At 37.0% G+C, this 25,244-nt stretch overlaps 1 protein-coding gene across 6 annotated transcripts in view; it reads left to right on the forward strand.

Annotated features, from left to right (window-relative positions):
- The window catches only part of GPC5 (glypican 5), a 1,274,841-nt gene that overhangs the window by 247,885 nt on the left and 1,001,712 nt on the right, over positions 1-25,244 (forward strand). For all 6 annotated transcript variants that reach the window (XR_011428046.1, XM_005601372.4, XM_070240389.1 and 3 more), the window contains exon 4: positions 15,063-15,196. Coding sequence is in view for 5 of the 6 variants with exons in the window: in XM_005601372.4 (XP_005601429.2) it covers positions 15,063-15,196 (134 nt within the window). In the remaining variant the exon portion in view is untranslated. The remainder of the gene's footprint in view (positions 1-15,062; positions 15,197-25,244) is intronic.

Raw genomic sequence — 25,244 nt, forward strand, 5'->3', positions numbered from 1 at the left:
AGTGTCTTTCATATGGCTATCAAGTCCTTGTATGTCTGACTCCCAAACATCTCTCAATCCTATTCTCTCACCGGCAACTCCCCTCTGTTCTTGTCTGTCCCTGAGTTCTTTTACAGATTTTTACCCAACAGTCCAATTTCTTGAGACTCTATTGTACTGAAATAAAAGCACTAGTAGCATTCAATGACGTAGTACAAAGATGTTTATATTTGCAGCAACAGTCTAGCCACAATACTAGAAACAAATAAATATCCAACAATGGGGGAAAGTTGAATAAATTAGGATACAACCACACCATAAAGGATTAGGCAAGCATCATAGGTAATAAATTTAAGCTCTATCAATTGATGTGGAAGGATTTTTTTGTGATGTGATGAGATTGAGAAAATGAATAGAAACATAGTATGATCATATTTTTGTAAAGCATTCGATTTTTACATACACTATCTTTATGTTTATAAATACATATGTATATATACATATGTGTGAATATGTTTCGTGAAAAGTACATGGGCACATGAACATGGAGAAAAACAGAAAAGGATGCATATGGTTTGCTGCTCTTGATTATCTGGGAAAGAAAAGATGATCTTGGACGTAATAGGGAGAGTGGGAGTTAGAGAAGCAAGCAAAATAATATGAAAAATCTATGTCATTACAAAAAAGATAGAGGGACCAACCTGGTGGCGTAGTGGTCAAGTTCATGTGCTCTGCTTTGGTGGCCCAGGGTTCGTGAGTTTGGATCGTGGGTGTGGACCTACACACACTCATCAAGCCATGCTGTGGCAGCATCCCACAAAGAAAATAGAGGAAGATTGGCACAAATGTTAGCTCAGGGCCAATCTTCCTCACCAAAAAAAAAAAAAAAAAACAAAACCAAAAACCAAAAAACCCAGCATTATGATATGATTCCATTCAGGACATATTATATGAGTGTGTGTATGTGTATGTATCTCTATGTACACATATATAAATGAGAAAATGTAAAACTGGCATTTGTATGTAGCTGTTGACTTCTGATTATCTTCATGAAATGTGACATTTTAGTGACAAAAGAACGTTTTTCAGAGATGTATACAAGATAATTCTAATTATCTTGTAAAACAGAAAACAAAGAATAAAATGTACATACATGTGTATATCTGCTTGTACATGTTTGTAAAGTTGAGAAGAATGCCATAGAAGATTAGGACTCAGCCAATTTGCTTTCCCTTCTCTGGAGGTACCCACCATTAGGAACTGGTTGTGTATTCTTGCAGACCTTTAAAATTCATTTAATTTGCATAAATGAACGTAACAATAGAAATATGTGGTATTTTAATTTGAATACCATAAATATCTTGCTTTACTTCCTTTTCAAATTAGTTTTTTACTCATAATGTATTGTGATATTTTCCTTTAAACTATTACATACCATTCCAGATTATAATACACCATGATTATGCAGTCATTAAGGAATGATGGACATTCATTTCTAATTTTTCATTATTAGGAATAAGTGATTCATTCAGCCTCCTTGTATATGCCTCCTCGTTCTTAAGTGTGGTTGTTTCTTTAGGTGAAATATAGTTAAGTAGAATTGCTGGCTGGTAGAGACTATGCACTTAAAAAATTAATAAAAACAGCCAGGTCCCTCCTGCCGACAGTGGATGCACCCATTGACACTCACGCTAGTACTGTAGGAGAGCATCTCCATCTCCACCCCTTTGCCAATATTTGATACTCTCCATCTTTTAAATGTCTTCCAGTTGATTGGATGAAAATGTATTTTAATTTCACAGATAAGTACTGAGATTAATCAACTTTTATGTGTTTTTTTGTCATTTATATTTCTTTCTGTGACCTCGGTATTCATATCCTTGTTCCATTTACTTTTTTCCACTGGGTCATTTGTATTTTCAACTATTCTGAATAATAAGCATTTGTCTATTAAATATGTTAAAATTATTTTCCCAGTCAGCTGTGTCTCTTTGAAGTACCTTTCTAACAATTTTATGACAATGCAATTTTCTGATCATGAGTGTTACATGGAATGTTCCTTATAGGTCAGTAGATATGAAAAATAAGGAAGGCAGAAAAATTTACAACTCCTTAGCATGGTAACAGGAAGACACTGTTATACTTGAATTCTCTGTGGAAGGGGGTATTTAAATATCCCTGGAATTGTATTTGACTATTTCTAACAATTTAGGTAGTTGAGAAGAAACATATTAATTCATTTGCATAGATATATACTAGCTTTGTTCTAAGTGGGTTGGGGGATGCATTGACAGCTATTAGGAACAACGGAAAACACAACCAAACAAAATACTTCTTCTGCTCTACTCTAAATACTGCAGGACAAATCCTATTGAGATGTGCCAAACAGGTGCCTGCAAAATTGACAAATAACTTCAAGTTGAGACATCAAGGGTGACAATTGTACAGGTGATTGTGGTGTGTGTGTGTGTGTGTGTGTGTGTGTGTGAGGAAGGCTGTCCCTGAGCTAACAACTGTTGCCAATCCTCCTGCTTTTGCTTGAGGAAGATTGTCAGTGAGCTAACATCTCATAGGTGATGTTTTAACTGAACCTTGAAAGATGGTAACATTTAGACAAGCAGAAAAGAAGAAAAGTACAAAGACTGAAAAGTACAGAGCAACTCTGGGGACTATGAGTAATACATTTTAGCTAAAGCACACAGTGTTTTAAGTGTAGCACTGGGAAGTCTCGAGGTTCCGCTATGAATTCACATGAAATGCTTTAGTTTGTGCTCATTAGGAAGTAGATGGAAGCATGGAAGGCTTTGGATCAGAGAAACAGTACGGTGGGAACTGTGCTTTAGGAAGATTAATCTGGAAGCCTGAGTTTTGGAAAGAAAGTCAGCAAGGAAGCTCTAGCATCTATTGAAGGAAGAGCTAATGAAAGCCTGTTCTAGGGTGATAGAATTTCCAATGCAGGGAGAAGTAAAAAAAGAAAGAGACCTGATGAAAGCAGAATAGCCCTTATTGACCATTTTTAAACTTCTAGCTGATGCCATTTCCAAAGCATCTTCAAACAGTTTCAGCTTTGAACAAGTGGGGACAATATAGTCATATTGATTTACTCTCCTTTTTAATTTTTATCTAATTATTATGCTTAAAAATATTTACTTTTACAATTTAGGATTCTTACTCCCTTTGATAAATGAAATGGTCGGGGTTTAATTTTATGTCTCTAGGGATATTACCTAGCCTTTCAATGTCCCCTATTTTTTTTTTTTTTTTTTTTTAAGATTGGCACCTGGGCTAACAACTGTTGCCAATCTTTCTTTTTGTTTTTTTGTTTTTTTTTTTTCTGCTTTATCTCCCCAACCCCCTGTACACAGTTGTACATCCTAGTTGCAGGTCCTTCTAGTTGTGGGATGTGGGATGCCGCCTCAACGTGACCTGACGAGTGGTGCCATGTCCGCGTCCAGGATCCGAACCCTGGGCTGCCGCAGCGGAGCACGCGAACTTAACCACTCAGCCCTGGGGCCGGCCCCTCAATGTCCCCTATTTTTAAACTTGATTTTGAGTTGCTTCTCTTTGCTTTCTTGTGGTTTCTCACCACCTCAATATTGAGGTTGCGCTTACTGGCTAGCCCTCTTCTCTTTGTGGTAGAGTCCAGTAGTTTGTAGAATATATGACTGTCTAACTCAAGGGGTTTAAATTGTCACAAAGCCCAATGATCATATGGGGAAAAATATGCTTTTTTCCCCATAGACCGTATTGAAAAACGTAACTGATTCAAGCTTTGCTTGGTATAACCAAGTTAATATCCCCTGTTTAGAATTCTATCCCATCCCGGCCCCTCGGCCTCAGGGTAGGATTCCCTTCATTTTTTCTTTCCACCAATGACTCAAGTTTTGTCTAAAACCTTCCCTGGTGCCCCTGGTTAGCCGTGATTTTCTCTGGGCTCCTATACAACTTATTGCTTATAACATTCTTTTGACACATAGCTTACACCCTGTCATAAATAAGATTGATATTTATCAATTTGTTTCATTGTTGGAAATCCTACCTCCCTGGCTAGATTATAAACTCCTTGAAGACAAGACGTTAGAGACTTGGCAAAATGCATACTAGTTCTAGTTTTTATTGGTCTTATCAAGGATCTTTAACACTGTTAGAAGAGATCTGCATTTAGGGATTTTTACAAAAACCCCACAGCTGTACTGTGAATTAAGTATGTCCATTTTACCAATGTCAAAAGATGGATAGAGCTTATAGATGATTTGCCTAAAGTCAGATTGTTTTCTCCTAAGACCTGCATTGCCAATTGCTCTAGTAAGTCAGAATCCTGCTGACTGTCACCAGTGGTGTGGCCACTTTCCCAGATGCTCCAAGCTTCCATAACCCTCCAGCCACTCTCATGTCATTGAATATGTGTGATTTGATTACTGGGATCAACTCCAGTGAGTCTTTTTTCCCCCTTTGCATCAGTGACCATCAGGAGTCCAAGACTTGCACCATGCTTGAAATCTGTAATTCACATATCTCACATTATGGTCATCATTTCCTACTATTACAGCTCACTTACTTTTGTATTTCTAATCCAAAAATTATCTGTCTTGTGGAAATGTTCAACATATTTGCTCTCCTCCCCCATTTCTTTTTTTGCCCTTATTTCTCTCCTTAATCTACATTCTATGATCTAGCATCTCCAATGCACGTGAACGCAATTCTATCCAGCTATGGATAATTGCAGAAGGGAAGGACAGAAAGAGAAAGAATAATTGATTGCCTTGGTCAATTTTCAGTCTCTCCCTATTCCTGACTACAAGAAAGCTCAGTTAGGACAACATTAGTCCGCAATTCTGGGTTGATTTTCCTTTTCTCATTTGATTACACCGGCACTGCACTATCAGTCTGGTAGTTTTATGTAAAACTGGATTTTTATGAAGACTTCATGGGTCTAAACATTTGCCACTTTGGTCTACAAGTTGGATTTTTCTCTAAGAGTCCTGAACTAAATTATTTTAAATGGACCCATACAGTAAGTTTAATTAATGATTATTAATAGAATTGAAATACAGAAGCTCCCTCTGGTGGTTCAATTTACAGATGTACAAAAAAAGCAAAGCAGAATCGAGATCCTGCTCACAGTGGACCAAATACAAGATTGGAGAAATATTGTTCTGTTTCTCCCTGTCTTCCCTCTCCTCTTCCTTCTTTTTCTCTTTTAATTTTAAATATGAAATGAGTTAGAGTGGCAACCTTTATGATTATAACTACAGAAATCTATATGGAGAGGCAACTTCTGGAAAATTAAAAGGAAAGACAAAGAGAAGCAGGTATCCAAGACATTCTGGGCTCTTAGTAAACTCTTTTTTAAAAGCCTTCTTTACTCTTTGCTAACTACAGAGTGAACATATCTCTAGCCCTTGCAAAGTGTAGACAGTAGGTGTTTTCTCCCTTCTTCAGCTTTAACATTGTTTTATTTGCTTTTTCCCAGGAACTGAGCACCTTGTGCAAATTTAGAGTTCTCCTTATGGATAACTTATATTTAAAGACAGTGCTTTATAGAACCTTAATAATTTATAACTTACTATAAATATTCCTTGTTGCAATATTAGAATGTACTAGTGTTTTAAAAGTGGTATTATGATTGTAACTTTTGTATCATTTCTGTAGCTGGGTTCTGGAATTATTTGTACCTTGGACTTCTAAGTACTATGTATAGTATTTGTTATTTTGATTGTTTGTTTGTTTTTTTGAGGAAGATTAGCCCTGAGCTAACTGCTGCCAATCCTCCTCTTTTTGCTGAGGAAGACTGGCCCTGAGCTAACATCCATGCCGATCTTCCTCCACTTTTTATATGTGGGATGCCTACCACAGCATGGCTTGCCAAGCCGTGCCATGTCTGCACCTGGGATCCGAACTGGCGAACCCAGGGCTGCCGAAGCGGAATGTGCTCACTTTACCGCTGCGCCACCAGGCCGGCCCCCATGTATAGTATTTGAATGGTGATTGTTCCATAGTTTGAGGGTGTGATATTCTGTAATCACTTATTTTTTCACTTTTTTTAATACAAACTTAGCAAAAACTTTCATAATAATATACTATCACCATGCGATCATTCTAATCATCATGAAGTTGATTTTTCTTACCAAAAGTAACTTTGGATGGGAAAACATTTGGCTTACAAACAGAAATCATCAGGAAAATAGGATATATTTTATAAATAGCTCCTTTAATTTTGCTGAACTTCATCTCCTGTCATATAATTTTATTATATTATTAATTTTACTTAGTTAATATTGTTTAATTATTTTGTCTAATTAATTTTATTTAAAAGTTTATCAATATTCGTTCAGCATGTTTTTGTACTTTCATTGAGGTATAAGTTGCATTATATTGAAAAATATCCTAGGACCATGTTTTAGATGGAATCTACCTGATTCAAAGGTTGAGTTCATAAATTATATTATGATGTAGGGGGACACTATGGTATGTATCTATACGATGAAAAGATGTATACCTCTTCAGTTAAAATACAATGACATATGAAGCAAATTAATATTCTTTATACTTTAAAAGAAATAAGGTTTCTATTTTGTTTTTGAGTTTTATGTATCTGCTTTTCCCTTTTATTATTTACACGTAATTACAATGACTTAACTACATGTATCACAGCAGAATTAAGCTACAATAAAAGCTATTTATGATGTTAACAACAATTTGTGTGATCCTTAAATGATATGCTGTTTAATCAAGCCTGCTTTTGCATTGTATTAGTCAGGCTCCTCCAGAGAAACGGAACTAATAGGATATATATATATGAAGAGATTTATTATGAGGAATTGGCTCATGAGATTATGGAGTCTGAGAAGTCACATGATCTGCTGTCTGCAAACTGGAGACCCAGGAAAGCTGGTGGTGTAATTCAGTTCGAGTCTGAAGGCCTGAGAACCAGGGCAAGAGAAGATGAGATGACAGGCCCAGTTCAAGCAGTGAGGCAGGATGGGGGGCTGGGGGGGGGGGTGTCTTTTGCTCTGTTCAGGCCCTCCGTAGATTGGATGATGCTTGCTCACGTTGAAGAGGGCAATCTACTGAGTCCACTGACAGATTAAATGCTAATCTCATCTGGAAATACCCTCACAGACACACTCAGACACAATGTTTAATCTGAGCACCCTGTCAAGGTGACACATAAATTAACCATCACAGGTGTTCAGTGTGCAGTTATAATACCATAATTAAAACCAATATCGATCAATTACCTCCTAGGTGTAAAGCACAGAAGAAGATGATATTAAACTTTTGATAACTTTTAGAAGTTATTTCCAATACCAGAATAATACTTATTCACTAAAATATTCTGAAGTGCAGTTTAAAAAAATAAATGTGGATTAAAAAGGTTTTGATTTGATATCAGACTGGATATCAGATGAAACTACAGATCAGTAGGAATATGAAAATTGTATTTATTTATGTATTTGTTTATTTTTGTGAGGAAGATTGTCGCTGAGCTAACATCTGGGCCAAGCTTTCTCTATTTTATGTGGGATGCGACCACAGGGTGGCTTGAGGAGAGGTGCTAGGTAGGCACCCAGGATCCGAACCTGCGAACCCCAGGCCACTGATGAGGAGTGTGTGAACCTAACCACTACACCACTGGGCGGCCCCAAAAAGCATTGTTATATTAAAAACAAATATAATTTTTTTGGAGAAAATATTAAGAATCCATAAATTTAAGAACATGTAACATGTTAATTTTGACATTTATAGTGAAATCTGACCTGACTTTTCTTTTCCGATTCTATTAATCAGGTATTTTATCAGACCAAAATTATTTTGTTGTGGTAGTTTGTAGATCAGGAAGTTACTGACTATTCTTTTTTGTGATGTTGTCTGGACTGTTGTGAAAGAGGAAAATCTTACATTACTATCTCACAAAATTGGATCTTGGAGGGTGTGTATCATGGGAGGACGTTTCATAAATCAATTATTCTGGTTTTCCTCCCAAAGCCAGGTCAGAAGTCAAGTTGTCTAGTATCCTTATAATTCCTCCTTTCTCCTCACCTTTGTTAATTCCCTGGAATCTTAAAGGGAATAACTGCCACATTTCCTCTCATCCACTTCCACGTCCATAGGGGAAATGGGATTCTCCTGTCTCTTCGTATATCTAAATCATTTTCAATTTAAATTATTTTATTCATGTAGGACACTTAGGCACAGTTCTTATATAATGTGAATCCCTCACAGTAAGTAGGAAGATATGAATAGTAAGACCACTAAAAAGCATAAAGAAGAACTATTGACTTAATAATGGATAGACTTCTTCCAGTAACTAGATGCGATCTTAGCAAAGTTATTTTCCTGCTTTGGGCTTTAGTTTTCTCCTTTGTAGATTAAGGTTAGATGTCTTCTATATGACTTCCAGCTCTATTAGTCTAAAGTCCTTCCACTTTCCCTCCCTCCATCCCTTTCTTCCTTCACCTCGCTCCCTCGCTTCCTTCCGTCTTCTTTCTCCCCTTTTCTCCCTTTCTCCCTTCCTTCTCCTCTCCATCCTTCCCAGTTCCTCTTTCTTCTCCTCTTTTTTTAAAAAAATTTTTTTTGGTATATTATCTGTGTTCTTTTTCTCCTGCCCCTGTAAGATTTTCCTTCTGACTTTCTTTACATTCTACATACATTTTGTAATTTCAGCCATTTTCATGGCTTTAACTATTGGCTCTGTGTAAGTGATTCTAATCATTAACCTTATCTCCAATTCATCATTTAGAACTACCTTTAGAATTAGCTCCAAATCAAAATTCTAAATGAGAATTTATCTCTTGTCCTATGGAACAGATAAACCAAAAAAATAAACTACCACCTAACTTCCACGTATCAAATATTGGCTCTTCATTCATCCTGGTTACCAGATTCAAAATTGCGAACAACTTTAGTTCTCCTTCTTTTTTGCCTCTTATAGTGAATCAACCAGTAGCCAAATCCCATTCATTCCACCCATAAAAGAGCATTCCCTTTCCCTTTCTCTCTGATTTCACGGGTTCTTATTGAGTTTATTCTAATATTGTCTTGCCTTGCCTATGGGAAATGTCTTCTTGTCTACCAGATCTTCCTAAAACCAGGCTTTGGTAATGCTATTCCTTTGCTTGCCAATTATGAATATATTACCATAGTCTGCAAAATGACGTCCAAACCTCACGATCCTGACACTTAAGCCCCTTCCCCCCGTGATGTAATCTGGATCAACCTACTTTTCTAAGTTCTCCTTGGAATAAAGCTGAGGTCATGGATTTCATCTATGTCTGGAAGAGTTAGCTTATTCTGATTTGTTGTAACTGATTTTACTCCTAACACCAGCCAGCTCTTTTGGAAATTGCTTCTGAGAATCATAGGGAACTGGACAAGAAAAATTAAACTGAAATTTGCTGTTATAACTGCAAAAATTGCAAATGGTATGTTTCCTCCAGATAGTTTAAAAGTAGCTTTTAACTAATGGAGCAAAGCACATTTGACCCAAAACTACTTGGTTTCTTATTTTGTCCTGTTATTGTTGTTGTTATTATTTTCAAGCCTGTTTGCAGAGCTATTCCTTATGTCATTTATTTTAATCACTGCTCATTTTAACACCAAGCATCCTAGATGTGGCCTGAAGAAAATCAGTCGGTCACCCGTTACCTACAGGGTGATGTAGTGTCCGTATTTACCTCATCCTCTGAACAAGATTGGTTAATAAACACTCATAGTGCTTCCACATTCCTTGCTTTTCAATTGGTAATATTCTAAACATTTTTCTCTTCTATTTTATTATTAGTAAACATTTTAAAAGACCATTGCAAAAGAAATGGAAGCTCTGCTTATGGGAGTCAAATGAAAATGAACAATTTAACTTGTTCTTTATGAGGCTTTTTGAGATTATTTGACGATTTTAATAGGCCTGAGTGCAAAGAGAGAGGGAAGCTCGAAGAGAAGTTTATACTTCTGTATGTAGTATCTAGATTACAGTGAGAATGGGGGAAGTCAGCTAAGTGTCAAGGAGTTGTTGAAACAAATACTTGATCATAGTGAGAGAAGTGATAAGGGTCATTTCAAGGTGAGACAGGTACCTGAAAATCAGTGGGAAGCCAGAGCCAGAGATGGAACTAAAGCAGGAGTAGTAAGCATCAGGGAGCAAAACAATTTTTTTGAGACACTTCAGACTGATTGCAAGGGAGAACGGTAGAGACCAGTGAGGAGAATGAGGAGGAAATTGCAGCATAAGTCAAAGATGAAAAATTGTCAAAGTGTGAGGGTTTTTTCAATAGCAAGAAGGTGCTACTATTGAAATGTGACACTCAAATCAGCTCACCTCAGGGGAGCTAGGTGACAGGCTAATGTGCTGGTAACGGATGGTTTTCCTTTCCCTTTCAATAATGTGTGAAGTTGAGCCCCTGACAGGGAGTCAACAGACACTGAAGGGCTTTGAAATGTGTCTGTGTTTATTGGAATCTGCTTTACATGCTTGTGTCTTTGGATACAATCAAATAAAACTTATAAGTCTATAGCTTTTACATTTCTTTTGTATTTGTAAAAAAAAATGCAAAGATAATAATAGGAATAAAGGTCTCATGAGGCTGGTATTTTCAGCTCTCCATCTGCCTTCCTAGGACACATGTCCAATAGCAGATATAGTCTTAGGTCCAACATGGTAGAGACAGGGTGAGAAAAGATTTCCCTTAACTCATAGCTACAAAGTGGTTTTATTTCTCAAGTTTTAAGGATGAGAAAACTGAGATTCATAGAAATCTGTAATCTGCCTAGATCCCTATGTCTCGTCACATTGGATCATGATTGTGGAGTCTGTTTCCCTTTTGCTGTTCTCCTTTATTTCATAACATTCTATAGTATTGCTAAACAATGTTACTCGACATTTCCATCATCAACTGAAGTCATCTTCCCTTGGTTCTTGTTACTAGAAGTTGTTGATAATGAAAATAGTTTCCTCCTTTTTTATGAATATTTTCACACCTTGCTAATATATTTACACTCCACTATCACTATTTTTTCAGCTTCGATGATTGGAAATTCACTGTGAGCCTTTTAACACCTTGGCCTTGCACTTCCTAACTTCTCACTTTCAAGTGTCTGCCAGGCCTTGTTGATTGTTTTTCAAAATAGGCTTTATTTTTCGGAGCAGTTTTAGGTTCACATCAAAATTGAGTGGAAGGTTCAGAGATTTCTCATACACCCCTGCCCCTACACGTGCATAACTACCCCATTACCAACCAGAGTGGGACGTTTGTACATTTGATGAACCTACATGACACAGCATTATTACCCAAAGTTTATGGCTTACAGTGCAGTTGACTCTTGGTGTTGTATATTCTATGGTTTGGGCAAATTTATAGTGACATGTATCCACCATTATAGTATCATACAGAGTAGTTTCATTGCCCTAAAAATCCTCTGTGCTCTGCCTCTCTAGCCTTCCTTCCTTCCTAATCTCTGGAAACGACTGATCATTTTACTGCTTCCATAGTTTTGCCTTTTTTGGAATGTGATATAATTGGAATCATACAGTTTGTGGCCTTTTCAGATTGGCTTCTTTCACTTAGTAATATGCATTTAAGTTTCCTTTAGGCCTTTCCTGGTTTAGTAGCTCATTTCTGTTTAGTGCTGAATAATATGCCATTCTCTGAATGTACTACAATTTTATCTATTCACCTACTAAAAGGCATCTCAATGCTTCCAAGTTTTGACAATTATGAATAAAGCTGCTATAAACATCCATGTGCCGGTTTTTGTGTGGACATAAGTTTTCAACTTCTCTGGAGATTTTTAGTTTTGTAAGAAACCTCCAAACTGTCTTCCAAAGCGTCTGTACCATTCTGCATTCCCACCAGCAATGAATGAGAATTCTTGTTGCTATACATGCTGCACAGCATGTGGGGCTGTCAGTGTTCTGCATTTGGCCTTCTTGATTGTACTTCTGTTTATAATTCATGAGTCCTTCTCTCTGTGGACAGTCACTACTATAGTTCAGAATAAAATCTTCTTTTCTCAGGACAGCTTCAGGAATTTATTAACAGTTTACCTGCCTTTAGTAGGTCTCTTCTCTCCCTCAACTCATTCAAGGCTGCCAGATTCATTTGCTAAATCTCATCTCTGGTATTTTACTTTTCCACTCAACAGCCATCAGAGGCTTTTGTCTAGTAAATCAAACTTAACCTGGCATTTAGAACCCTCCAAGATCTCTCTCCAACCTACCCTTCAAACATAATTTCCTTTTACTGTTGCCCTTCATGACCCCTTCTTTCCAGGCAAACCAAATTTTTATCCATTTTCTATGTCAGCCTTGTGTTTTCTTGCACCTCTCTCTCCCAGGTTTTTCCCTCTGCCTTTCATCATTATTCTTTGTTCTGACAACATTATATATCTAATCAGTCTCCATGCTACTGTCTCTCCCTCCTGGCCACCTCTTACATCTGCTTCTTCCTTTTCATCACTTCTGCCACTGGCTTTGGGCCCCAGCATTTCTCTAGTGCTCCACTGAAAGAACTTCTTTCATCTCCCTGTCTGTGTACTGCTGTCAAGATGATTTTTCTTCCATGGAAATCTAAAACTACCTTGCCTTCACTTAGAACCTCTTGCGTGCTCTCCATTTGCTGGAGCAAGTTCTTTAACTCGTTATCCAAGTCATATGATGGCATTTTTATGTCTTACCTCTTGCTACACCACTTTCTTTCACTATGTACTTTTCATTCTAGGTAAACATGTTAAGTTGTTGTACATCTCTTTGCTTTTCTACTCTCTCCTGGAATTTTTCCTCTGCTTTGTTCTGAACTTCTGGTTCATCCTTTTGCCTGCTGTTTAGATATGACCTCTTGAAGCTCTCTCTTCCCTGAGCACCCCAAATAGAGTTAATCTGTCCATCTTCTAGTGTTACAGTGTTGCTTACTTCTACCTATTTCTATGGTTGCTCTTGTCCTGTGGTATTACAATTGTTATTTTACATGTCTGATTTCCATCTGAACTGTGTGCGCAGGACACTCCTTATTCGTGTTTCTATCTCTAGCATCTAACAGAATGGGGGTGCAATAAATATCGGTATATTTATAATTTGGTTGAATTGAAATAAACCTCAACATATTCAGGCCCACAGATGCTCCAAGTCTCATCCCAATGGAGCAGACTTTCCCATAGTGGTCTTTCCTGATTTCTTTCTTCACCCATCATCCCAATGGAAATGACATCCCCTTCCTCTAGATGCCCATAATGCCTTGGGAGTCCCATGTTTTTTTGTTTTGTTTTGTTTGGTGAGGAAGATTTGCCCTGAGCTACTGTCTGTGCAGCTTTCCTCTATTTTATATGTGGGATGCTGCAACAGCATGGCTTGATGAGTCGTATGTGGGTCTGCACCCAGGATCTGAACCTGTGAACCCTGCACCACCAAAGTTGAGTGCGTGAACTTAACCAATATGCCACCAGGCCAACCCCTCAGCACCACTTTTTTTGACACACACAACTTGCATTTTGATGTTTGGGAGGAATTGTTTTTCTAAATTGTCAGCTCTTTTCAGGCAAAATTCAGTTTCTCATCTTTTATCTCTTATAATGTCTAGTACATGATCTTTGAAAATATTAGAAGCAAAATAATTATGAGTTAGATAAACGAAATGATGCATAACTCCTGTAATGTTCATTGCATGGAAAGTCAAAGAAATTTAGAACTTTAAGGGAACTTTGGAATAATTTTACTTCTTCATCTTACGTATAAAAGAATCAAGATGAGAGAAGTTCTGCCACTGCTTTTAGGATCTCAGTGCTTAAGGAGGCAAAATTAGGACAAGAGCCAAATGTCCTGAATCCCAGGCAATGCTTTTATATATTTTCAATTATATTGCTCTGCCTCTTTAAGTGTATAAGGTATCATATAAGTCTTTTTTTTTTTTTTTTTTTTTTTGGTGAGGAAGATTGGCCCTGAGCTAACATCTGTGCCAATCTTCCTCTGTTTTGTATGTGGGAAGCTGCCACAGCATGGCCTGATGAGCACAGTGTGCCAACTTAACCACTATGATGTTTTACATGGTAATGTGTCTAATCAATTACTTAAATTTAATGATAGTTATGTAAATTTTACAAAGATCTTTGCTACATAAGTATTTTAAAAAAATTAGGTGGCAGATGTTAGCTAAGGGCTAACCATCCTCAAAAAAAAAACAATGAATTTTCCATTTGGATAAATTATATTTTTATTTTTAATTCATTTTTTAAATTTATTGTTTTTCCTTTGTTTACTTATTTTTTTGAGGAAGCTTAGCCCTGAGCTAATGCTAACATCTGCTGCCAATCTTCTTTTTGCTGAGGAAGATTGGCCCTGAGCTAACATCTGTGCCAGTCTTCCTCTATTTTATATGTGGGATGCCACCACAGCATGGCTTGATAAGTGGTGTGTAGGTCCACACCTGGGATCTGAACAGACCAATCCTGGGCTGCTGAAGCGGAGAGCACGAACTTAACCGCTGTGCCACGGGGCCACCCCAAATTATTTTTTTTAAAAAAAGACTATCATAACCCTCAAAATCAAACCAAATTGAGGAATAAAATATGGAAATATTACAAAATGAGATCTTTATATATACATATTCATTATTATTTCTAAGAAAGGACCTTAAGAAGGAAACAACACTTAGAGCTCATTTAGAAACTGACTGCATATTCAATAGCAAATTATTTTATTTTAAAAATCAGTACAAGTATGTGATTAGTCATACATATAAATGTAAACCATAAATAATATCTCTTTGGTTAAATAGTCTTATTTATACAAGTAGTCTGGTTTATTAATATAGTTCTCTGATTTTGCATATATATTTTTATTCATATATTGTGCACATGTATACATGCAAATATATAAATGTGCCTAGCATCAATTTATCATGGTTCATGATATACAAGAACAGATAATTTGATTCCCCCTGTTTGAAAAATTGACAAACATTTTATGTCTTAAAGGTTAATATTGAAGTATAAATAAATAAGAACAGGTCATTGTTTGGGCTCTAGCAAACACTATCTTCTCAGAAAGCCTTGAGAATGGTTTCTAACTGTCTTTTAATATTTTGATTTAAAAGGTAAATAAGATTTGTGGCCGTCCAATCAGATCACCCACACAAAGCCCCCGCTGTTCTTTTGATGGGATCAAAGAGAAGCATGGAATGAAGATCTCTGCAAGAAATGGTGAAGAGACACTTGCCAACAGAAGAAAGTAAGACATTTGTTTTACAACCAGAAAGAGAAAAGAAAGTAAGCCATTAATTTTACAACAGAATAGAATGCATTCAATTACGTAGAACAATATACACTATTGAAGAAAAAAAGATCAACTTTAATTACTTTTAAAATTCAGTGGTTCCTCCTATTCAGTTAATTAGGAAGATGGGTTCAACTTGTGAGACCAATACAAATTTCTGTGATGAGACATTTTCTGTAATACAATATGGCAGGCCCCTAGGCACATATGGTCATTGTGCACTTCAAATGTGGCTGGTGTACAATGTTGTATAGCAGATCTCTGGGACTTGTTCATGTTGCTTACTGAAACTTTATGCCCATTGATTAGTAACTCCTCATCCGCCTCTTCTTATGGTCAATGATACTGTAGTGTACACTTCAAAATTTGTTAAGAGAGTAGATCTCATGGTGAGTGTTCTTGTTGTTACCGAACCAGGTTTGTTTTTGCCCACCGCCCAGAAAGCCAAACACCGAGACGATGAGATTGCAGCAGAGAGAGAGTTTACTCACAAGGCAGCCACGTGAGGAATCGAGAGCAGGAGCCTCAAATTCACTTCCCTGAAAATAGAGACTCAGGGATATTTATGGGACAGGGGGCAAGGTGGTCTGAAATGTGGAGACAGATGACTGGAGGTGAGGCGGTGAGGTAATTGACGATCTGCGCAAGCGCAGTCAGACTTCATGCCTCTTTGTAGGACCCATGTTCACAAAATTGTGGCGTTAGCATGATCTGAGAGTGGAGTTTTTAGCCTCTTGATGTCAAAAGGTCACCTATTGGACATCTACGTGGGCCCAGTTGATAAGCTGGTGGTCTCAACTAGCCTGAAGTGGACAAGGAGCTCTAACTCCTGAAAAACAGCTCGCGCACCCATTACCGTGGTGACCCAGGCTGCAGGGAGATGTTCTCTCTAGGAGCCTAGTGGGAATCAGAGAACATATTGCCTAAGCAGCACAGTTAACAATGGATGGGCTAAACAGCTGAAAGCTATAATCCGTAATTGCAAAAGGGAAAAAAATTTTAGTTCCCAGCTACTTAATCATCAATGGTTAACTCTCTGCCTGTTTCATTACCGCAATAAAATAAAAATTTTTTAAAATGTGGCTAGTGTGATTGAGGGTTTAATTTTTAATTTTATTTCATTTTAATTAACTTTAGTCTAAATTCCACTTGTAGCTGGTGGCTGGTGGCTACTGTATTGGGCTATGCAAGGCAGAAAGAGTATTCATTTTTTTTTTTTTTTGTCAGGCTTAGAATAGCTCAATAAATCTTTAATATTTCTAATTGCAAGTGTACAGAAATTGCACAGCCACACAGTCTTAGAACACCAAAGACTTTCTCTGTACATTATTACATAGTTAAAAGTCACAGCTGGAGGGTTGTAAATGATGTAATGAGTATTACTGAATGTTAAGCATCTGTTTAAAAAAATGGTTGGATAAATGGAAGTTTCTATACCTTTTATCTGGAATGCTGCAAATGGCTGTTGATTCAAAATGATAAGCATTGAGTGGCTTGCTTCTATAACTCATATTTCTACCATTATGCCCATAATTATTTCACGTGTTAAATTAAAGCCTTCATCAATGCCCCTTTGCTTGATAATTGGCGGTTGAACTGAAAAACTCTTAAAATTGGAGGAAATTAGTATTTTATTTATTTTTGTTTTCAGTTGACAAGTGTATGTCCCAGCAAATACTAGATTCTCAGTGGGTGTTTTTGAATTGAAGTGAAATTGAGAATTCTATATTCATTTATTAATTCAAACAATTATGTCTGATAATACCTTACGGAGAATTCATTATTTTACATAGCTTTACTCTCTATAATGTAAAATCTGTTTCTTTTTTTGAGGGACAGTGCTCCTAATTGCCTCATTCTCTCCTCAGATGGGCTATAATTTAGGATAAAGATCTGGGCTATTGCTAGCTATTTGCCGCAGCTCAAAAGAATTAGCACTTTGTTTGCATATAAAGTAGCTGTTCTTTTTTTCTCTAAACATCCGTAGTGATCAGCAGTCATTTCTTGCATTTGAGAAATCAGTATGCTTTGGCTAGCCTCTGGCATATAGTGTATAGTGGTTCTTTTTTTCTTTATTGAGGTCATATTGGCTTATAACATTGTGTAAATTGAAGGTGTACATTATTATGTATCACTTTCTGTATAGACTGCATTGTGTTCACCACCAATAGTCTAGTGTTTGTCGGTCACCATACATATATACCCTTTACCCTTTTTGCCCTGCCCCCACCTCCTTGCCCTCTGATAAGCACTAATCTGTACTCAATATCCATGTGTTTGTTTATCACATATGAGTGAAATCATACAGTGTATGTCTTTGTCTGGCTTATTTCACTTAGCGTAATACCCTTAAGGTCCATCCATGTTGTCGCAAATGGCACAACTTTATCTTTTGTTATGGATGAGTAGTAATCCATTGTGTGTATATATATATATGTACACCACATGTTTATCCATTCATCTGTTGATGGGCACATGGGTTGCTTCTACATCTTGGCTATTGTGAATAATGCTGCGATGGACAGAGGGATGCATGCATCTCTTTGAATTGCTATTTTCATGTTCTTTGGATAAATACCCAGTAGTGGGATAGCTGGATCATATAGTATTTCTATTTTTAATTTTTTGAGAAATCTCCATACCATTTTCCATAGTGACTGCACCAGTTTGCATTCCCACCAGCAGTGTATGAGAGTTCCCTTTTCTCTACATCCTCTCCAACATTTTTCATTTCTTGTTTGTTAATTATAGCCATTCTAATAGATATAAGGTAATATTTCATTATAGTTTTGATTTGTATTTCCCCAATGATTAGTGATGTTGAACATCTTTTCATGTGCCTGTTGGCAACCTTTATGTCTTCTTTGGAAAAATGTCTGTTAGTACCCTCTGTGCATTTCTTTCTTTCTTTCTTTCTTTTTTTGGTGAAGAAGATTGGCCCTGAGCTAACATCTGTGCCAATCTTCCTCTATTTTGCATGTGGGATGCTGCCACAGCATGGCTTGATGAGCAATGTGAAGCTCTGTGCCCAGGATCTGAATCTGTGAACCCCAGGCTGCTGAAGCAGAGCATGTGACCTTAACCATTACATCACTGGGCTGGCTCCCTCTGCTCATTTTTTGATTGGATTGTTCTTTTATTGTTGTTGACTTATATGAGTTCTTTATATATTCTGGAAATTAACCCCTTCTCAGATAAATGACTTGCAAATGTTTTCTTCCAGTTGGTGGGTTGTCTTTTCATTTTGTTGATGATTTCCTTTGCCTTGCGGAAGCTTTTTAGTCTGATATGGTCCCATTTGTTAGTTTTTTCTTTTGTTTCCCTTCTCTGAGTGGAAACAGTATTCAAAAACATACTGCTAAGACCGATGTCAAAGAGTGTACTGCCTATATTTCTTCTAGAAATTTTATGGTTTCAAGTCTTACATTTAAGTCTTTAATCCATTTTTGTGTGTATGTGAGGAAGATTGACTCACTGAGCTAATATCTGTGACAGTCTTCCTCTATTTTATGTAGGATGCCATTGCAGCACGGCTTGATGAGTGGTGCTAGGTCTGCGCCCGGTATCCAAACCTGTGAACTCTGGCCACCAAAGCAGAGTGCACAAACTTAACCACTATGCCATCTGGCCAGCCCCACTAATCCATTTCAAGTTAATTTTTGTGTGTGGTGTAAGATGATGGTCTACTTTTATTCTTTTCCACATGACTGTCCAGTTTTCCCAACGTCATTTGTTGAAGAGACTTTCCTTTCTCCATTGTATGTCCTTGCCTCCTTTGTTGAAGATTGGCTGTCCATAGATGTGTGGTTTTGTTTCTGGACCCTCAATTCTGTTCCATTGATCTGTGTGCCTCTTATTCTGCCAGTACCATGTTGTTTTGATTACAATAGTTTTGTAGTATATTTTGAAGTCAGTGATTGTGATACTTCCAGCTTTGTTCTTTTTTCTCAGGAGTGTTATGGCCATTTGGGGTCTTTTGCTGTTTCATATAAATTTTAGGATTCTTCGTTCTATTTCCATGGAGAATGTCATTGGGATTCTGATTGGCATTGCATTAAATCTGTAGATTTCTTTAGGTAAAATCGACATTTTAACTGTGTTTATTCTTCCAATCCATGAGCATGGAATATCTTTCTACTTCTTTATGTCTTCTTTCATTTCTTTCAATAATTTCTTGTAGTTTTCAGTGTATAGGTCTTTCACCTCTGCCATGATCCAGTGGGATTTATTCCAGGAATTCAGAGATGGTTCAACATCTGTAAATTAATCAATGTGATACACGACATTAACAAAATGAGGAATAATAACCACACGATCATCTCAGTAGGTTCAGAGAAAGCTTTTGATAAGATCCAACATTCATTTATGATAAAAACTCTCAAGAAAATGAGTATAGAGGGAAAGTACCTCAACATAATAAAGGCCATGTATGACAAACCCACAGCCAACATCATACTTAGTGAAAAACTGAAAGCCATCCCTCTGAGAACAGGAACAAGACAAGGGTGCCCACTCTCACCAGTCCTATTCAACATAGTACTGGAAGTCTTGGCCAGAACATTTAGGTGAGTAAAAGAAATAAAAGGGTTCCAAATTGGAACGTAAGAAGTAAAACTCTCACTGTTTGCAGATGACATGATTGTATATATAGAAAACCCTAAAAATCCAACAGAAAATATTAGAAATAATCAACAACCATAGCAAAGTTGCAGGATACAAAATCAACATTCAAAAATCACTTGCATTTCTGTACACTTCTAACAAACTAGCAGAAAGAGAAGTCAAGAATGTAAACCCATTTACAATTGCAATAAAAAGAATAAAATATCTTGGAATAAATTTAACCAAGGTAGTGGTTCTGACAATAGAACCCAGCAGAGGAAGATCTTAAGTTCTTAAAGGTCATATCTATTTCACTACCAGAACAACCAATTGTTGGAAAAATGAAACAAAACCCAACACTTAACACAGTTTATTCATTAGCAAAACTAAGCCAATGTAAGAGAAATGTTACAAAATGGCTCAGGAATAATGAGAGGCTCATATAAGTGGAATGTTTTATAAGTATCTATTCTGGCCATTGAGTAGACCTCTTTGTCTCCAGTCTTGCAAACTCATTATTTCCATGTCTCTTACCAGACAGCTGCCATTAGCCATTGTCCAAGAATCAGGGTAGATCTGTCCCAGGCCAAACTCAAGCCACACATACTGAATAGCCAAAGGTACTGCCCTTGAGCCCACCTAAGCATTTCATTTTTACACATTTCGTATTGCCACGCCTGAATAAGGCTTAATTGTTGTGGTGGTATATTTCTGCTTGATGCCTATATATTGTGCAGACCTATCCATAAAGCAGACGTGAATTTTATTTATTCTTCATCACTGATCATTCCCCCTGAGGTCATAAATTTCAACTGAAGTCGGTGGGGAAATGTAGTAGGAGTAGGTGCTAAGTGAGTCTGGGCTACATTCTGTGCATCTTATTTGTGCTTTTTCCACCTGTTTGAGTCTGATTTGCAATAGATCACTTCCGCTTGGTGATCTGTTGCTTCTGTACAAGCCTGATCTTATAGCCTGGCAGATCAGACAGCACTTAGTTCATCATGCGCATCTAAAATTGCAGGTTACACTTGCTAGATCATGGTCAAGTGTATAGTTTCTGTCAGAGCCCAGTTGCAAACCAACCCACTCACCCACACAACCAAACAAACAAACACAATCAGTTTTTAGAAAAAGCAGGAATGAGTTTACTCCAAAACCCTTGATGTCTATACAGTCATGCACCACATAATGATATTTGGGTCAACTAGGAACCGCATTTATGACTGTGGTTTCATAAAATTAGTACCATATAGCTTAGGTGTGTAGTAGGTTGTATCATCTAGGTTTGTGTAACTACAATCTGATGTTTGCAGAGTGATGAAATCACCTAACGATACATTGCTCAGAACATATTTCTGTCGTTAGGTGACACATGACTGTACTATTATTCTTCTAATGAACCTTTCCAGAATCTCTGTAGAGCATCTTTATTTGCCACTGGTTCTTCAGGCACCATTGAATTCATGAGCTGGGCTGTCTGGACTGAACATCAGAGCAGCTTGTAAAATACCAAGCTACAGAGGTTTTTCTTTCTCATACAAAAGTTTCTTGAGGCTGCTTCGTAAATGGGTTACAGCAATATGTCCAAGTGTGGAATATGTTTTTTCTAATATGCAAAGGGCCCCATAAGGCCTTGTACCTCTGCCTGAGTGCTAGGTCATCTTAAGTGCAGAAATTTTCCGTTTTCATTAGAAGACTATCCTAGTAAGATTCAGACTGCTAGATTTAGAAACCCTGCTGAATGGTCAAGCATTCAAAATGTCAATAAGCACATGTCATGATGTGATCAATATTTTATTATCAGGATGGTGTCCTGTAGATGTCCAGATGATCAAGGCTCCTATCTGTTATGGAGTGGGAGAGTTGCCCTGAGGTGTAACAGTGAAGGGGTTCTTGCCAGCTGAAAGTGAAATATATCTAATTGCTCTTACTAATTGGTAAAGAGGTAAAAGCATTTTCCAAAGCATTAGCTGCATAGCAGGTGGCAGAATATGTTTTGATTTACTCTAGCAGACATCACATACAAAGGAGTATGAATTGAAGTCACCCTCTGACTCAGGTTGTGTATGATAATCCAACCATTCTCCAAGTCCAGCTCAGTGAACAAGTGAAGTGAATGACGATTTGTTAGGATCACCACCACTGCATTTTTCATGTCTTTGATGATGACCCTAATATCAACAGTTCTCGAGGAATATTGTGATACTGTGATTTATAATAAGGAATATATATTTGGTTCTCAACCTGGTTCTTGGCACAGAGCTCCTAAAACCCTCGGAATTTCCTAAGGGATGAGAACAAAAGGATGTCTTCTGTTATGTTAATAAGATGACTTTTGGACCCCACCTGAGGATGGGGCTGGTTGCCATGAGAGCTACCCACATGATTAGACAGTTGGAACTTTCAGTCTCACCCACCAACTATGGGAGGGGAGAAGGCCTGGAGGTTGAATCAATTGCCAATGGCCAATGAGTTAATCAATCATGACTAGGCAGTGAATCCTCCATAAAACCCCAAAAGGATGGAGTTAGGAGAGCTTCCGGGTTGGTGAACATGTGGAGATGCTGGGAAGGTGGTGCACCTCGAGAGGGCATGGAAGCTTGTGCCCTTTCCCCATGCCTTGCCCTATGTATCTCTTCTATGTGAATTTTTCTGAGTTATATCTTTTTATAATAAACTGGTGATCTAGTAAGTAAAATGTCTCTCTGAGTTCTATGAGCCACTCTAGCAAATTAATCAAACCCAAGGAAGGAAGGGGTTGTGGGAACCTCTAATTTATAGCCAGTTGGTCAGAAGTACAAGTAACAACCTGGACTTAGAACCAGCATCTGAAGTCTAAGGAGGGGGTCCTAGGACCTCCAATCTATAATCAGTGGGTCAGAAGCACAGGTAACAACCTGGGCTTGTGACTGACATCTGAAGTAGGTGGGTGGGCAGTCTTGTAGGACTGAACCCTTAACCTGTGGAATCTCATGCTGTGTCCAAGTAGATAGCGTCAGAATTGGGTCGAATTTTCAGAACTTCTGCTGGTGTCAGAGAATTGCTTGGTGGTGTTGTGGGGACCCCTCTCCCCTACCTCCACACATAGGAATTAGTACCAGAACCAAAATAGATATGATATTCTTTTGTTTTACTATTTTTTTGTAGGGAGAGGTAGTTTTAGGAACTTCAATCCGGCTCTTCTTCCATGAGTTGAGAAACAAATGTGGGGTCTGTTCAAGGGGAAAGTATGTCTATTCCAACTACATATTCAGAAGTGTGAAATAAACAGGGTGCATCTGTGGACTCCCTGAACCCAATGTGAGACAGACTAAACCAAAAATTTAATTTTCACTTGACCTCTATAGGCCTCATTTAGACTGACAGAGTATAGTGGTATTCTGGGTCTTCAGGATTAAAGTCAACTCAGAGCTACTGTTTACATAATTCTTGGGAAGCAAAAGGGCCACAGGTCCCTTTAGGGAAGGCAGATTTATACATAATTGTTGTGCTTATGCAGGGATCTTTCTCTACATATCTTTTTTGAATGGAATTTCTGATAGTTGATCTGTTCAAAGGACTGGGTTTTGATGTGGTTGATCATACGATGCACTGGGACAGCCATTCTCGAAAGAAGTTTGCTGTACCTGGTAAAACTCATACGCTCTGTGCACTACGTCTGCCTTCTTAGGACGTATCCCAGAGAAACTCTTGCTCATATCCACAAGAAGCATTCTTGAATATTTGTGGTAGCTGAGAGTAGAGGCAAATTGTGTGTCCATAACACAAAAAAGGGAAAAGTAAAGTGTGAGGCTTTGGAACATTATGAAGCAGTCAGAAGGAAATAATATATTTTCGTACAGCAAAAAATATCATTGTGATTAGAGAGAAAAAAATTAAATAGAATGAGAATAGTAGTGTAATGCCACTTATATAAATTAAAAACACATATATAATTAAAATCAGTATATATTTTTCAAGGAAAGGACGTGGCAAAGTACTTGTATTAAATATATTAGAATGGATATTTGTAGAAGGACAGGAAAGGGATGAGGGATGAAGAAAAAAATGAGATAAAATAAATAAATGTGTAGATGCTCAAGGATAAATTATGATAGTATGCCAGGAATTAAGGAATGTGCTTAACTCAACTCTCTGTCTCTGAGAAAATATGTGTTTATTTGTGTATGCATCCATATAAATAGAGACACATATACACTATTAAAGTTTAGGTGAAAAGTGTTTTTTAAAATTATGTTTCCTTAATTAATAAACTAGTTAAAACTCCGAGTCAAACTTTTCATGATACTGATGATACTCAATTTTTCAAAAACTATTTTTTGCCTTTTCATATGCTAAGCATAGATAATTTTTCATTATAGTGTATAGTAGATATATTGAATATCCAGATAGAGATAAAATATAATTTGCCAAGAAGAGTTGCTGACTTGTTTGGATTTCCTATTTTAACTCAGAATTAAAACAAAATGAAAGTTTATTATTAAAAAAATAAGTAGACAAGGAAAAACTGAATTTCCCATGGACCCATCAAATAATTAACAAAACCACTGCTTTGTACATTTCATAAAAGTGAAATTAAAAAAAAAAATATTCTGAATTTGTTTTTGTAAATGAGCATTATATCCATGATAGTTTTTCTATTATTAGGTATACTTTCTTTACTTTGGGCAATTCTCGTGAAAAGTAGCAGAAACCACTTTCCGTAAATTTAAACCAAAGTAAAAGTATTAAAAGAAAGCTATGGAACAAAAGAATTCGACAGTTTCTATATCTTAATATAATTGCTCTAGTGTCTCAAAAAATAGAAATTTTAAAATGCATTAGTGTCTTTGTCAATGTAAATGAAGATAAACACTATTCTATATTTACTAAAAATTTAAAACTGTATTGTTACACATAAATGTCATAGTCTTTTAAAATTACATTGTCATGGTTTACTTCAGATTTAATTTCTTTATTGGTATATCTTCTAAAAAATTTTGTTGTTTAAAATTATGTTAGATTTATGGCACCCTAACTTTAAAAAAATATATTTTCAGGTCTTTGTGACAGAGTAAGAATTTAATTTATATAGTTTTCCATTCTTCAGACAATTCTTTTGCAGTTATGTTAATATAACCACTGTTGACTTATAAATAATTTGACCATCTACGTTTTGTTTTTGTTCTTTTGGCTAGCCAACCGTATTAAATGATTAAGCAGTGTTTACTTTTTATTTATTTTATTTTATTTTTTTGCTGTGGAAGATTGGCCCTGAGCTAACATCTGTGCCAATCTTCTTCTATTTTGTATGTGAGTCACCGCCACAGCATCGTCACTGACAAGTGGTGTAGGTTGCCACCTGAGAACCATACCTGGGCCCCTGAAACGGAGTGTGCCAAACTTAACCACTAGGCCATGG

The sequence above is a fragment of the Equus caballus genome, chromosome 17, assembly GCF_041296265.1.
Source record: "Equus caballus isolate H_3958 breed thoroughbred chromosome 17, TB-T2T, whole genome shotgun sequence".
NCBI classification, from domain to species: domain Eukaryota; kingdom Metazoa; phylum Chordata; class Mammalia; order Perissodactyla; family Equidae; genus Equus; species Equus caballus.